Source organism: Cnephaeus nilssonii (assembly GCF_951640355.1).
Source record: "Cnephaeus nilssonii genome assembly, chromosome: 14".
Classification (NCBI taxonomy): Eukaryota; Metazoa; Chordata; class Mammalia; order Chiroptera; family Vespertilionidae; genus Cnephaeus; species Cnephaeus nilssonii.
Window position 1 is genome coordinate 7,748,756 of NC_137085.1, and position 14,186 is coordinate 7,762,941.

The 14,186-nt window shown below is 42.7% G+C and overlaps 1 protein-coding gene across 4 annotated transcripts in view; it reads left to right on the plus strand.

The window, feature by feature from the left end:
- Positions 1–5,913: 5,913 nt before the first annotated feature.
- Positions 5,914–14,186, plus strand: part of SCAI (suppressor of cancer cell invasion) — an 80,801-nt gene continuing 72,528 nt past the window's right edge. For 2 of the 4 annotated variants that reach the window (XR_013814454.1, XM_079789771.1), the window contains exons 1-2: positions 5,932–6,084; positions 6,786–6,830. Coding sequence is in view for 1 of the 4 variants with exons in the window: in XM_079789771.1 (XP_079645897.1) it covers positions 6,032–6,084; positions 6,786–6,830 (98 nt within the window). In the remaining 3 variants the exon portion in view is untranslated. Of the gene's footprint in view, positions 6,085–6,785; positions 6,836–8,688; positions 9,246–14,186 lie in introns of those variants that run through there. The other 2 variants (XM_079789770.1, XM_079789772.1) reach the window with 2 other exon arrangements.

Genomic DNA, 14,186 nt, shown 5'->3' on the forward strand with positions numbered 1-14,186 from the left:
GCTGCTGAAATGCTGCCTCTTGCCTTTTTTTATTTTAAATTATCTAAATTTATTGTTTGTTATGGTGTCTATAACAATGTTTTCCTATCAGTTTTCTCCCCCATCCCATCCCCACCTTGGACTCATCTGAGAAGACTTGAGAAATGTCTTAATACTCATACTGCTGCATGTAGCTCTTGCTTATTTACTGGTCTGGGGGAAACAAGATGTGTTTCCTTTTTTAAAAAGCCAATTGACAGAACAGACTACACTGAAATACTCCTTTTGTATCATTCAGCCTTTTGTTTTAGTTTGGTAAGTTTTAAGAAATTTCAGCAGCAAAGTTGTTATCCAGTGGGCACGATGGACTGCAAATGCCTCGAGTTATGTATACTTGTCCCAGCTGTAAACTTCATTGTCCTTTGTTGGATATTTTAAGTGGATATAAAATAAATTGGTCTAAAGGGCTGCCCTCCTTGTTGTGTTTTTAAATTTGAGTTAAAAACTGCTACAGCTTATGATTTTGTACATTAAGATAATTGTATTGATCTTTTTTCAGATTCCTTGTATTTTTAAATAAAGTAATCTTAAATAAAACCCAGATAGGTTAAAAGTGTTAGAAATTTTAAACAGCTTACATTGTTAGCTTAAAGTTACTCTTTTTTTCCCTAGTCAGAGTTCTTGACCCTTTGGTTATTGAGTTTAAAACTTCAACTGAAATTCAGTACTATTTATTTAAGAAAAAAAAATCACTAAACTGTGCCTAAGAACATAACTGCCATATTAATTAATGTTTTGGTTTATATCCTCTATAGTAATAGAAAAACATTTAATACTTGTAATGCTGATATGTTCATTTGATACCACTTGAGTAAAATGTGATCAATCCAGTTTACAATCTATCATGAGTATTATTAAGTAATATCTATGTACTTTTCAATAGGAATCATTTTCTTGTTGTAACACTTGACCTTAACTTTTAGAAAGTGTTCTTTTTTTTAAAAAACTGCAACTGGAAAGGTTGAAAAGTCAGGACTCTTATATTTGTGAACTGTAATCTGAAGCAGGTTTTAAAAAGTGTGGAAAGAAACAAATTGTCCTTTTTTTGTAAAGGTCTGTGATACCATGTTTCGGCTTTGTGTAAGTAATTTGAATATCCAAAGGATTGTGGTGATCAGTCCTTGATATGCAACGTCCACTTAATAAGGACAAGTGTTCCAGTGTCTCTTATGACTGTGGTCATAAATGATGTTGGAATTTACCATTTTGTGAAATAGTTGGCATCCTTTTACTACTATAATTAATTTTTGTCATTCCAGGAAATCTTTGTGAAGCCAGCCAATTAATAAAGCACTTTAGCATCTGTTCAGGTAGTTTTGAAAATCAACTTTTCCCCTTCAGGATAAGAACTTCCAGGTTACCTAAAAATGCAATAAAAATCTTTATAGTCTACGCTTCTTGGCACATAATTTTTCATCAGGGTTTTCTTTTACTAAACGAGCACAACACTGCTTTGATTTTTTCCCACAATCACCCAGCTACTTGTGTAGTCTTTAATTGTATAGCATATGAAAGAAGTGACTACGGCATTTGCTGCACACACTTGAACTGTTGGGTCAGTAGCTTTGTGTCATTGCCCTGACCCCAGTGTAATTCAGGGGGAAAGTTATTAATCTTACAGGGATATGTAGCTATGTATTTTACTAATTGTTAAACACTGGAAATTAATGATGCAGACAACTTGATGTGGTCTTTAAACAGCTCTCTGCAGTATTTTTTTCCTTTTACCATAAATTGTTCGTTTGTTTTTGTTAATCCTCACTGGAGAATATTTCTTCCATTGATTTTCTTAGAGTGGAAAGGAGGGAGGGAGAGAGAGAAAAAAACATGCGAGAGAGAGAGAGACATTGGTTGGTTGCCTCCCACATGCGGGGAACATACCTGCAGCCCAGGTATGTGCCCTTGACCAGGAATTGGACCTGCGACCCTTGTGGTGCATGGGCCGACATTCCAACGCTGAGCCACACCTGCAAGGGCTCCTGTTACCATAAATTGTATTTACGTGTTTGCTCTCCTCTGCTTTTAAATTGTACCAGTTAAACCAGTAACCCTGAGCCCTCCCTTCCCATTTGATACTCCCTAGCTTAGATTGATGTAGTTTTAGTTATCCCTGTAATGTGACATTTTTAAGTCGTATACTGCATTTGTCTGTCACTAGTTGGGCATGTGCCAATAATATTCTGTCCATTCCTTAACTGCCATCTCTGTTCTGCCTGATTTTCCCCCTCTTCAACCGAATTACGGCTTTTTGCATGAAAAAAAAAGTTTTTACTATTAGACACGTAAAGGGAAGAGAGAGTGAATGTATTGAGTTTTGTAAGCCTAAAAGGAATATTTGGATTCCTCTACGAAATAAGGGCTACGTACTATATACAGTAATCATATGGTGGAAGATACTTGCAGGTCATAGGTTTGTAGGCAGAAAGATCTGTTACTCCCTGTATCTAGGCTGAATGTAAAATCCCTTATATTGTATTATTGGGGATAATCACTATTTTTATTTGCCTATGATATACTTGGTTTCTAATAAATTGTCCTAGACTCTAGTGAGAACTGTCTACTTTTAGTTGCCAATCACTCCCTGTCCTTACTTGCCTGATATACTCTTGGCTAGCTTTTTATAGGTTAATGCTTTTTTCTGAAATATCTCACCACTTTAAATGTGTGAATTTGGGTGTGATCCTAAAAAGCCTGGGTCAAGAGCATATCTAATATGCAACCTGCATCAGCTCCTACTCCATCTGGATGTCTAGAACTTTTGGAAGATTTTGACGTCTTAAATCCTGGGTTTTGCTTTTGAAATAAGGTTTGAAATATTGTTCATTGCATTAAGATTTGTGTGTTTTTGCTTTGTAAGCCCAGCAGGTTTTGGAAAATGCCTGTATTGTGAAAGCAAATCTGAACTCTTTCTGAGCCTCTTTTATTGTGAGAAGTAGAATTGCTTTTCATCAGCCTCCAGAAAATTGTGTACCTGGAGTTGAGATTTAACAGCAAGAATCCAGATTTTTAAATGTAATTGTTTTTTAACTGCTAATGTTTGTAAAGCACCTTCAGTTCTTTGGATGAAGAGTGCTATATTCTCTCAGTGTAAATTAATAAAAATATTATAGGAAGTTTGTCAAAAAATTTTATCTAATGCATAGTTTGTAGTATGTCCCAATAAGAAGTTAGCATTTTATATAACACAATTTAAATTAAAAATGCTTATTCCTCCACTTAGTTGCTTGACTAGTAAACAGAAGTGAAACTTTCTTGTTCCATATTTCACTCTGAGCTAAGTGTTCCATTCTTTAAAGGCATTATCCATTGTTACACCCTGGGTCTGGTGGCCAGAACCATGCTTCATGAGATTGTCACAACTTTCAATTGTATATATACAGTGTGCGGTCATGCTGAGAAAATATACAGTAATAAAACACCAAAAAGAAGCATTTGGAAAGTCCCCTAGTATTATGCAAACACAGTTGATGCTTGGGGAAGGTTGGTTCCTTAGTCCCCTCTTACTAGTTTTCTCTTTCCTTGTCAATCAGTTGATGAATATGTGTCTGTCTTACCCTCGTGAGAGCATGCTTATGCTGTCTTGGGTCATTCAGATATTTTCTTGACTCAAAAATGCATGAAATTTATGAAGATTTTTTGTGTGTCAACAAAAATACTTATTGCATAAGTATATTCCACTTAATACCTTGGCACCCATTGTTCTAAGCAATCTGCTTTTATGTGTAAATGGGAATAGGATAGAAAAGACTGCTTGGAGGCATTATGGAATAGTGGAAAGAATATAGTCTTTGTGATCAAGTCTAGATAAAAATCCCAGCCACGCCAGGCAGCTAACCTGTATTGAGCACACTTAAATACTGTGGTGCTCTTTGTTGTGGTGCCCTTACTATGGCTCTATGACTATATTACTCTTTTTTTTTTTTTCTCCTTCGAATGAGGAAACAGGCTTAAGGAGGTTGGGTAACCCCTGTAGGGCACACCAGAGTATATCTTAAGTCCCCTTACAGCAATTTTGAGTAGATTGGTTATAGCTATGTGACCCTGAGCAAGTTGGATTTTCTGAATCTTGAAATTCTGTGTCTGAAATGAGAGAATATCATACAGGCTTGATAACAGGATTAAAAATAGCACTCACAAAGCTCCCAGTACTTGGCCCAAAGCTACTGTTTATTGAGTATGTACTAATACAGCATTTGCCCAAAATCAATGTTGTTGCTAAGTAAGAATAACCCAAGGCAATATATAATTGCTGACATAGTAAATCTTATCTTAGTGCAACAAATTTGGAGAAGGAAATGTTTGCTGTAGGATGCAGTAATTAGGAAAGGCTTAAAAGAGGAAGTATGAAATGTGACCTGGAATGAGATGTGCATTTCTTACACAGTAAAAACACAAAAGCAGAAATTACTAAAACTTGGACATGATGCAGTTTACTACCATTATTTCATAGAAGGAAGGTCATTTTTTAACATCAGATGTAAAAAGAGCCATTTCTGCGTAAATGCAGCCATAAATTTGGTTTTGTGAAAAACTGTAGTACCCTTGTTTGCCATTTGTGAAGATCAGTGAGAGACTTGTTTTCAACCTGTGTACTAATCTAGGCTATCTCATTGGTGCATAAAAATGTGTTCTAATAAAATGGAAGTAGTTGAAGAGAAAGTTTTATGCCTCCTCCCAGCTTCAATTGGTAGATGTCAAGGATCTACCAACTAGAAAGTGTACACAATGAATCTAGAGAGGCTGAAGGGGATACCACCTTCACAGAAGAATTTTACATGTTAAATGAACTATGTCTTATTTTCAAGGATGGCCTTGTTAAAGTTAACATTGTGCTTATGTGCTAGTTAGTCAATAACAAAAATGCAGTGAAATTTATTTTGATTAACGTGTAGAACTTAAAATCATCTGGTATCACAGGATGGTTAGCATACACTCGGGGATCTATTTAGGCCTTTTAAAATGGAAGACATTGCTTTTAGTTATGGCATCAATTGTTTGCAGCATTGCTCTTTCGTGGCAATTAAAAAGAATGCACACAACTCTTGCTCTCTCAGAAGTCTACGCCCAAGCTTGTGATCTTTTCTGCTGAGGATTGAGCATCTAAACCATGCTTTATATGGTAGCTTAAATTTTCTGGCTGGACCCTCTATGAAGGGTATCTGGGAGCTGTGAGAATATTTCATTCAGCATGATACAGAGCAGTGATTTTCAGCCTTTTTCATCTCATGGCGCAGTAATTACTAAAATTACTCGGCACACCAAATAGTATATTTTTTGCCGATCTGACAAAAAATAGGTATAATTTTGGTTCATTCACACTGGATGGCTATTGTGTTGGCTGTTATCATTTTTTTAAATTTGATAATCTAAGGGAAAAGAGGTCAGTGCCCTTGACTAGTTAGGTATTACATGTTTTAAAAATTCTTGTGACACACCGGTTGAAAATCGCTGATGTAGAGACTGGGACCGCATACAGGGTAGTTAAAAATGAAGCTCGTTTTGGAGAGTTGCCTCACTGTCGCATCTGCCAGAGGAGTTTGGGAGATTGCAGTGCTTGGCTTTGAGTCCTGGCGTGGTGCAGTGTTGGGGGCGCCAGCAGGTGTGTGGGTTGCAGGACACAGTGAGCAGAACCTGCCTGCAGGTGTCTGAGGCCGAAGGTGCAGTTTCTGTTTTCCGACGCGCGGTGGCGCTCAGTCTCCCCTGCCCTGCTAGTGGTCTCTAAGGCACCTCCACCGCCACCTGCAGTCTCAACCAAACTAGGTGGCGGGATGTGACGGCCCGCGCGTCCAATCGACCACCAGGATTTCGGGCATGCTACGGCTCTAGCCAATGGGAGCGGAGGAGAGGCGCAGAGGAGGCGGGCCCCGCGGCAGTCTGGCCGAGGCGCGAGGCCCTCCTCCCGCCTCTCCGCCTACTCCATCCTCCGCCGCCTCAGCTTCCCCAGCGAGCCCTGCGGCCGCCGCAGCTGCTCCCGCGGCGGAGCAGGAGCCGGATGGTCAGAGGAGCCCGGCAGCCTCAGCAGCCGCGGAGTCGCCTGGCCACCAGGTGGGGCGGGAACTGGGTGGAAGTCGAGGTTGGGGTTGGGGATGGGGGCGGGAGCGGGCCCAGGGGCAGCAGCCTGGGGCCATGAAGCATTCGGGGCGCAGAAACTGGCAGGGCGGGGGGTTTCGTTTGGAGGGATTCGAGGGATTCGGAGGCTGCCTGGGGGTTGGTGGCGGGGGAAGCTGACTGGGCGGCGATCGCATCCTCGAGGCGGGAGGGGCTCGGGCGGGAGGGGGCGCCGAGGGGTGAGGCTGGGGGCACGCCCCGTGGAGGGGCCGAGGAATGCGGGGGGCGCGAGGCCCGGAGGGGCGGGGCCCCGAGAGGGGGGGGGTGCAGGCTCGCGAGGGGCTCCAAGGGGAGGCCAGAGGGGCTTGCTGGGGTGACGAGGCAGACAATGAGTAGGTAGGTGGTGCTGGGTGGTTTTGGGGAGCTGGGCTGTGACAAATAAGAGCTGAGGATGGAGTGAGGGATCCGGAGGCAGAGCAGGGTTTGGGCTGAGAGGACGTTGGGGGAACAGTGAGTCCCAGCTCCGCCTGGTCTTGTTCTGTAGGGGAAACAGCACAGGCATTTGGAAGGTCAGGTGTGGGCTTAGCGAGCCCTTAGTCCTGGAGGGTGGGACCTGGAGTTCTTGGCTGGCAGAGTAGGGCCGGCGACGTGTTCTTGTGTGTGACTTGGAGTTGTCATCTCATCTGTTTGGTCTGCAGACTGACTGGCACAGTGGAGAAAACACCTCGGAAACGGAAAAGCAGGTAAGGTAAAAATGCCTTCCTGTTTTGTTTTGTGTTTTTACATTTGCTTGACTGCACCTGTGCCATACTGCATACTTCTACACTGTCAGCAGGTGAAGTCTTTATTTAGCTCTTTTCTTAACGAATATAACTGTCTGCAAGACTTTTTTTGGGGGGAGAGGGGAAGTAGTCTAAGATTATATGGGAAAGAGACATGGATAATTGAGAAATCCTAGTTTTTTACGTTAGCCATAATTTCAGCTTTTCCACCAGCTCTGTTTCAAAGCTAGTGTTTATTGCCAGATGCTGTGTGCTTTGTATGTGTTAGTTTCTGTAACCCTTGAAGCACCCACCGCAAGGAAGTACGTACCATTTTCACTATTTTGCAGAAAAGGGAACTGAGGAACAGAGAGGCCAAGTATTTACCCAGGATCACACATCTCCTAAGTGACAGAACCAGGATTTGCATCTAGGCAGTCTGACTCCAGAACTTATGCTCTTAACCATTATACTATCATCCCCCTAATAAATGTCATCTTGAAAATAGGTTTCCCTATTGCTTTTTCTTTTTTTCATTGTACACAGAGTCTAATAACACATAGTTGAGCCCTAGGAAAATAGAAAAAAGGGCTTGTGTAGTCTGCAGACAAGTGAGTTATTCCTTGAGTGCTGAAGAAGAGCATCTGTCCATTCCACGAACATTTCTTAGTGCGTGCAGCATGTCTGGTTCTATAGAGCAGTTCTGTATAGTCATTAGAAGATTCCTTTTTCTTTTTTTTTTATTAAGATGGGTGTTTTGTGTTTTTTTTTTTAAATATTTTTATTGATTTCAGAGAGGAAGGGAGAGGAAGAGAGAGAAACATCAATGATGAGAGAGAATCATTGATCGGCTGCCTCCTGCACTCCCCCTACTGGGGATTGAGCTTGCAACCCGGGCATGTGCCCTTGACTGGAATCCATCCTGGGACCCTTCAGTCCGCAGGCCGATGCTTTATCCACTGAGCCAAACCAGCTAGGGCAGAAGATTCCTTTTTCACAAGTATAGGCACTGGCCTAGGGAAAGGATGCTGCAGTAGTGAGGATGTGGCCAGCAGGACTACTGTCATAGCGGATACTTGGTAAGTTATTGATGTTAGTGCACAGAAAACTTCAACAGTAGGCAGATGTGAAATGCGGATTGTGGACGTGCCAACAGCCATGGTTCCTTTGTCACTCGTTAGGCCTATACTGTTCAGTATGGTAGGCCTATATGGCTGTTGAGCACTTGCAACGTGGCTAGCATGACTCAGGAACTGAAATTTTAATACTGTTAATGATGATTAATTTAAATTTGACTCATTATTGGAAAATGTTTCAGTATGTTTGGAGTAACTTGGGTTTGTGAATCTACATCTCCATCTGTAAATTTTGTGAAATTTAAATGCAGATTAAATGTTTCCAGTGAAAACTTCATGTCCAAAATGAGGTGTACTCAGGATAAAGTACATGCAGATTTCAGGTTAGTACAAAAAATGAATGTAGCCCTAGCCGGTTTGGCTCAGTGGATAGAGCGTCGGCCTGCGGACTGAAGGGTTCCTGGGTTCGATTCCGGTCAAGGGCATGGTCCTAGGTTGCAGGCTCCTCCCCGGCCCCGGCCCCGGCCCTGGTCAGGGCTTATGCAGGAGGCAACCAATTGATGTGTCTCTATCACATCAATATTTCTCTCTGTCTTACCCTCTCTCTTCCACTCTCTCAAAAATTCAATGGAAAAATATCCTCGGATGAGGATTAAAAAGAAAAAGAATGTAAAATTTCTCATTACTAATTTTTATATTGATTCCATGCTGAAATAATATTTTAGATATAATGGATTAAATAAAAGTGTTACTAAATTTATTTTTTCTAAATGACTACTGGAAAATTAAAAATTACATATATGGCTTGTATTGTTTTCAACAGCCTTTGTTTTACTGTTACTACTCCACTGCTAGACTCTGGAGTACCCTGACTCTGTTCCCTACCTCGAGTCTAATTTATTTACCATACTATACAAAGTCCATCTTGTAATTCTCATGCTTAAGATTTTTCTGTTTTACATTGCTTACTGAACATAATTCAGACTTGTAGCCTAATCCTAAAAAAAGAGACTGCCTTGATTTCACTTCTGCCTATCTTTCCAGCCACTGTTTATTTTTCAATATATTTTTTATTGATTTCAGAGAGGAAGGGAGATGGATAGAGACAGAAACATCAATGATGAGAGAGAATCATTGATCAGCTGCCTCCTGCATTCCCCCTATTGGGGATCAAGCCCGCAACCTGGGCATGTGCCCTTGACCAGAATCGAACCCGGGACCTTTCAGTTTGCAGGTCGACGTTCTACCCATTGAGCCAAACCAGCCAGAGCTCCAGCCACAGTTTAGTACATGGAAAGTCTCAATAACAGACCTATTACTAGTAAGTGTCTAGTATTAAATGACAGCCTTCTGGTGAACCTTTGATGATGAATTAATTGCTGAATGTAACTCTATGTTCTCTTTGCCATTCCTGGAACTTATGTTTCCTCTTTGCTCTGCATTTTTTTAATACTTTTTCTTTTTTTTTATGTAATACTTCCTCCTTGTTTCTTGGCAAACTCCCTCCTTTAAGTCGTAGCTCAGATGTCTCATCCTCCATGCAGACTTTCCCCACCCTCACCTTCTCCTTCCTCTGCTCTATCTTGTTGCTCCCCTGATAGCCTTTACATACACCTAGATATAATAGTTTGGGTTGAATTTGAATGCAAGTTGTGAAATCATATGCAAGTTAAACCTTTCTGAGCCCTTATCTGTATAATAGAAATAATAATAGTTCAAACACTTACAGAGTTGTAAATGCTTAGTATAGTGCCTGGCATATAGAAAATATCTAACAATAGCCCAACCGGTGTGGCTCAGTAGTTGAGTGTTGACCCATGAACCAAGAGGTCACTGGTTTGATACCTAGTCAGGGCACACACCCAGGTTGCAGATTTGATCCCCAGTGTGGGGCATGCAGGAGGCAGCCGATCAACGATTCTCTCTCATCATTAATGTATCATTCTCTCCCTTCCTCTCTGAAATCAATAAAAATACATTGAAGAACAAAATGATTAATTATAGAGAAAGGATATAATGACTGTAGCCAGAAATTTTTTACAGTTGTTACTATCAATTGCATGCTGTGGCCTTAAAAAATTCTCTATATCAAATTATATAAATTCCTGGTGAGCACTTCAAATGAATTAATTGCCAAATGTAGCCGTAAGTATCCCTTTGAGTTGGCCTGTTGTGTAGAGTTGTTGATTATTAAAATATGTATCCTGTTACATTTTGGAAAACAGTTGCCAAAAGTGTGATTTTTATTTTAGAATGGTTGCTGTTAAGTCATTCTTTTTGATAGACATAAGTTAGGGCTGAGTTATCTTTTGAGAACCTTCCTAGTTCAGGTCAAACTATAATACTGTTAAAAAAAACACTAAAATAATTTGAGATAAGCAAGCATCTCATATCCTACTGTTACTGATTTTTTAAAATATATTTTTATTGTTGACAGTATTACAGATATCTCCCATTTTCACCCCCTTCCCTCTCCCCCCAGCCCTTACCCACTCCTCCAAGTCTTCACCCCCTTATTGCCTGTGTCTATGGGCTATGTATATAAGTATACAAGTTCTTTGGTTTATCTCTTCTTGTTCCTCCAGCCCCACATCCAGGTATGTCAGTCTGTTCCATGCCTCCCTGTTTCGGGTCTTATTTTGTTGGTCAATTAATTTTGTTCATTAGATTCCACAAATAAGTGAGATCATGTGATATTTGTATCTCTCAGTTTGGCTTATTTCACTTAGCATAATATTTTCCAGGTCCATCATGCTGTTCCAAAGGATAAGAGATCCCTCTTTTTTATAGCTGCATAGTATTCCACAGCTTTTTTATCCATTCATCTATAGATGGGCATTTGGTCTGTTTCCAAATCTTAGCTTTTGTAAATAACACTGCTATGAACATAGGGGTGTATATATTTTTTTCTGATTGGTATTTTGGGGTTTGTAGAATATTTTCCTAGAAGTGGGATCGCTGGGTCAAACGGAAGTTCCATTTTTAATTTTAAAAAATATATATATTTTTATTGATTTCAGAGAGAGGAAGGCAGAGGGAGAGATAGAAACATCCATGATGAGAGAGAATCATGGATCGGCTGCCTCTTGCATGCCCCACACTGGGGATTGAACCCACAACCCGGGCATGTGCCCTTGACCGGAATTGAACCCGGGACCCTTCAGTCCGCAGGCTGACACTCTATCCACTGAGCCAAACTGGCTAGGGCCATTTTAATTTTTTTGAGGAAACTCCATACTGTACCTTCCTAGGTACAATACATGCCCATTTCCCTCCAAGGACTTGCTATTGTGCTAGAACACTGCTGGGAAGTGGAGTTACAGACCCCCTCTTTCTGTGGGTCCCAAAGACTCCTCCTTCCCAGATAAATCACCCCATTTTTTCTGCCCTCAACGGCACTATCTTTCCATTCTTTCCTCAGCATAACCTCCTCAAGAAGTTAACACTTTCAGAAAACAAACACAAGCCTCCCCCGAGGCAAGGACTATCTTCTTGGGGATTGGGGAATACAGTGAGAATAAAACATCCATTGATGTCTTAATTAATAGCTTATTCAGCTACTTTTCCCCTCAGTAATTCTTTTAGTCCCTGTGGTGGTTTTAAAGATCTGTTTACAAAAAAAAATTTTTTTATTCTCCTTTCTTTAAAAGGTGAAGCTTAATTCTCCTCCCCTTGAGTGTGGGCTGGACTTAGCGACTCACTTCTGATGAACAGAATACAGCAGAAGTGAGGAGGTCTAACTTCCCAGATCTTGGCCTTCTGGCTTGGGTGTGCGCTTTCACTCTCTCTCCTGAATCGCTTGCTGGGGGGTGGAGAGGGAGGAGGCGATAGCTGCCATGGTGTGAGTCAGCCCTGGGGAGAGGGCAGCCAGTGGCCTTGTGAAGACACTCGGACAGCCTGTGGGGAGGGCCACATGGTAGGGAAGCGAGGCCGGCCAGCACGAGTGAGCTTGGAAGGGGATCCTACATTAATTGAGCCTGGAGCTGACTGCAGCCCTGGCCAAAGGCTTGACTTATAATTCTGGCTTCACAAGGGCTGAGTTATATGAGCCTGTGATTTATTATTATTATTGTTATTTTTTGAGAGTCTCCTTTCTTCTGGCACTGGTTCCATTATACCCATAGGGCTCAATCTCTGGGTAAGCTTTTTCTCCTGGCTAGGTGTCTGATGGTTGTGTGTGTGTGTGTGTGTGTGTGTGTGTGTGTGTGTGTGTTGGGGAAACAGCTATCTTTGTATTAAAGGCATTGAAGGACAATTACTTCCAGGCAGTGACGTGTGCCTGTCCTAGTAACTAAATCTCTATCTGCTCTTTATCTTCAGAGTCGTTGCTCTCTCCCTGGTCTTCTGTCCCACAGGTTAGAAGATAGTCCCCTGCTCATGTTCACTCCTATTAAGAAAAGAGCCAAAAGGTAGTTGCCCAGTGAAGAGTCCGTTTTCCTCTCCCTGGTGCCCGTCACCAGGTTTTAAACTCCTTTCAACCCTTTCTTGGCTGTCTGGGAAGAATGGGCAAATCAGAGTCAAGCAAGAAGTGATGGTTAATTTTGTGATGGTTAATTTCAGCTGGACTGGGCCACGGGATGCTCAGACATGTATTTGGTCAGACGTTATTTTGCATGTGTCTGAGGGTGTTTTGGGTGAGATTAATATTTCAGTCAGTAAAGCAGCTTGCCCTCCCCAGTGGGGGTGGGCCTCATCCCATCAGTTGAAGGCCTGAAAAGAACAAAAAGACTAAACCCCTCCTGTCTGATGGCTTGAGTTGGGGCATCCGTCTCTAAAGCCTTTGGGTTCGAGCTGAAACTTGGCTCGTCTTAGGTCTCAAGCCCACCTGCTGCCAGACTGGAACTTACACCATCAGCCCTCCTGGTTTTCAGGCTTCAGACTCGGGCTGGAACCCCACTATTGGCTCCGGAGGGTCTCCAGCTTATAGGTCTCGGCACTTCTCAGTCTCCATCATTGTGTGAGCCAATTCCTTATTTTCTGCATGCACGTGTGCACGCGCGCGCGCGCGCACACACACACACACACACACACACACACACACACACACACCCTGTTGCTTCTGTTTCTCAGTAGAACCTGACTAATATATAACCTACTCTTTTATGGCCGGTCTTTCACCCCTGCCTTCCCAAAGTGCTCTTAAACCTGTCATAGCTTCTGCATTGCCAGCTGTGGCTTTTCTTCGTGGGTGCAGACTGCCTTGGAATGGCCATCTTCCCCGCAGGCCGAGCGAAGGGAGAGGTGTTTGTATTTTCACAAACTTGGCAGCTGTTTTGGAAACATTTCACTCTGAGGCTAGACACCACTCTGTGTTCTGTTTGCAGCTGGGTTTCTTTCTTCCATCTTCTGTCCACATACTCCACGGGCCAGGAGAGAGTATATGCCTGTTTGGCAATATCTTGGGAGTTCTCTGGATGGGTCCAGGTTGAAGGTGCTCACACATGGTTCCCCAATGCCTGCAAAGTGGCAGTCAGAATTTTTATTTATTTCTAATTTTTTAAAAATATATTTTACTAGAGGCCCAGTGCATGATTTAATCATGCACCTGGTGTACCAGCGGGCTGGCTGTCCGCCGGTGCCCCAGGCCTTCCGAAAGCCTCCGGCGCTGCGGAGGCTTTCGGAAGGCCTTGTGCCGGAGCAGACAGCCGGCCAGGTCCCCCGCTTTGGCCTTTGATCGCGGGGGACCTGGCCGGCTGTCCGCCGGTGCACCAGGCCTTCCGAAAGCCTCCGGCGCAGCCATGACACAGACGCTGAGCTCGCGGCACCACTGGCGCCGCGAGCTCAGCGTCCTGCTGGCCCAATCAGCTACCCCGGCCACCCTGAGTCCCGCCCCCTGCGCCTCCTGCTGGCCCAATTGTGGGCGTAGTGGAGTGATGGTAATTTACATATTACCATTTTATTATGTAGGATTGATTTTTTACAGAGAGGAAGGGAGAGGGATAGAGAGCTAGAAACATCAGATGAGAGAGAAACATCGATCAGCCGCCCTCTGCACACCCCCCACTGGGAATGTGCCGAAACCAAGGTACATGCCCCTGACTGGAACCGAACCTGGGACCCTTCAGTCTGTAGGCCGACGCTCTATCCACTGAGCCAAACCGGTCAGGGCGAATTTTTATGTTTTTAATTTTTAATTTTTTAATATATTTTTATTTCAGAGAGGAAAGAAGGAGAGAGTGATAGAAACATCAGTGATGAGAATCATTGATCAGCTGCCTCCTGCACGCCCCCTACTTGGGGTTAAGCCCGCAACCAGGGCATG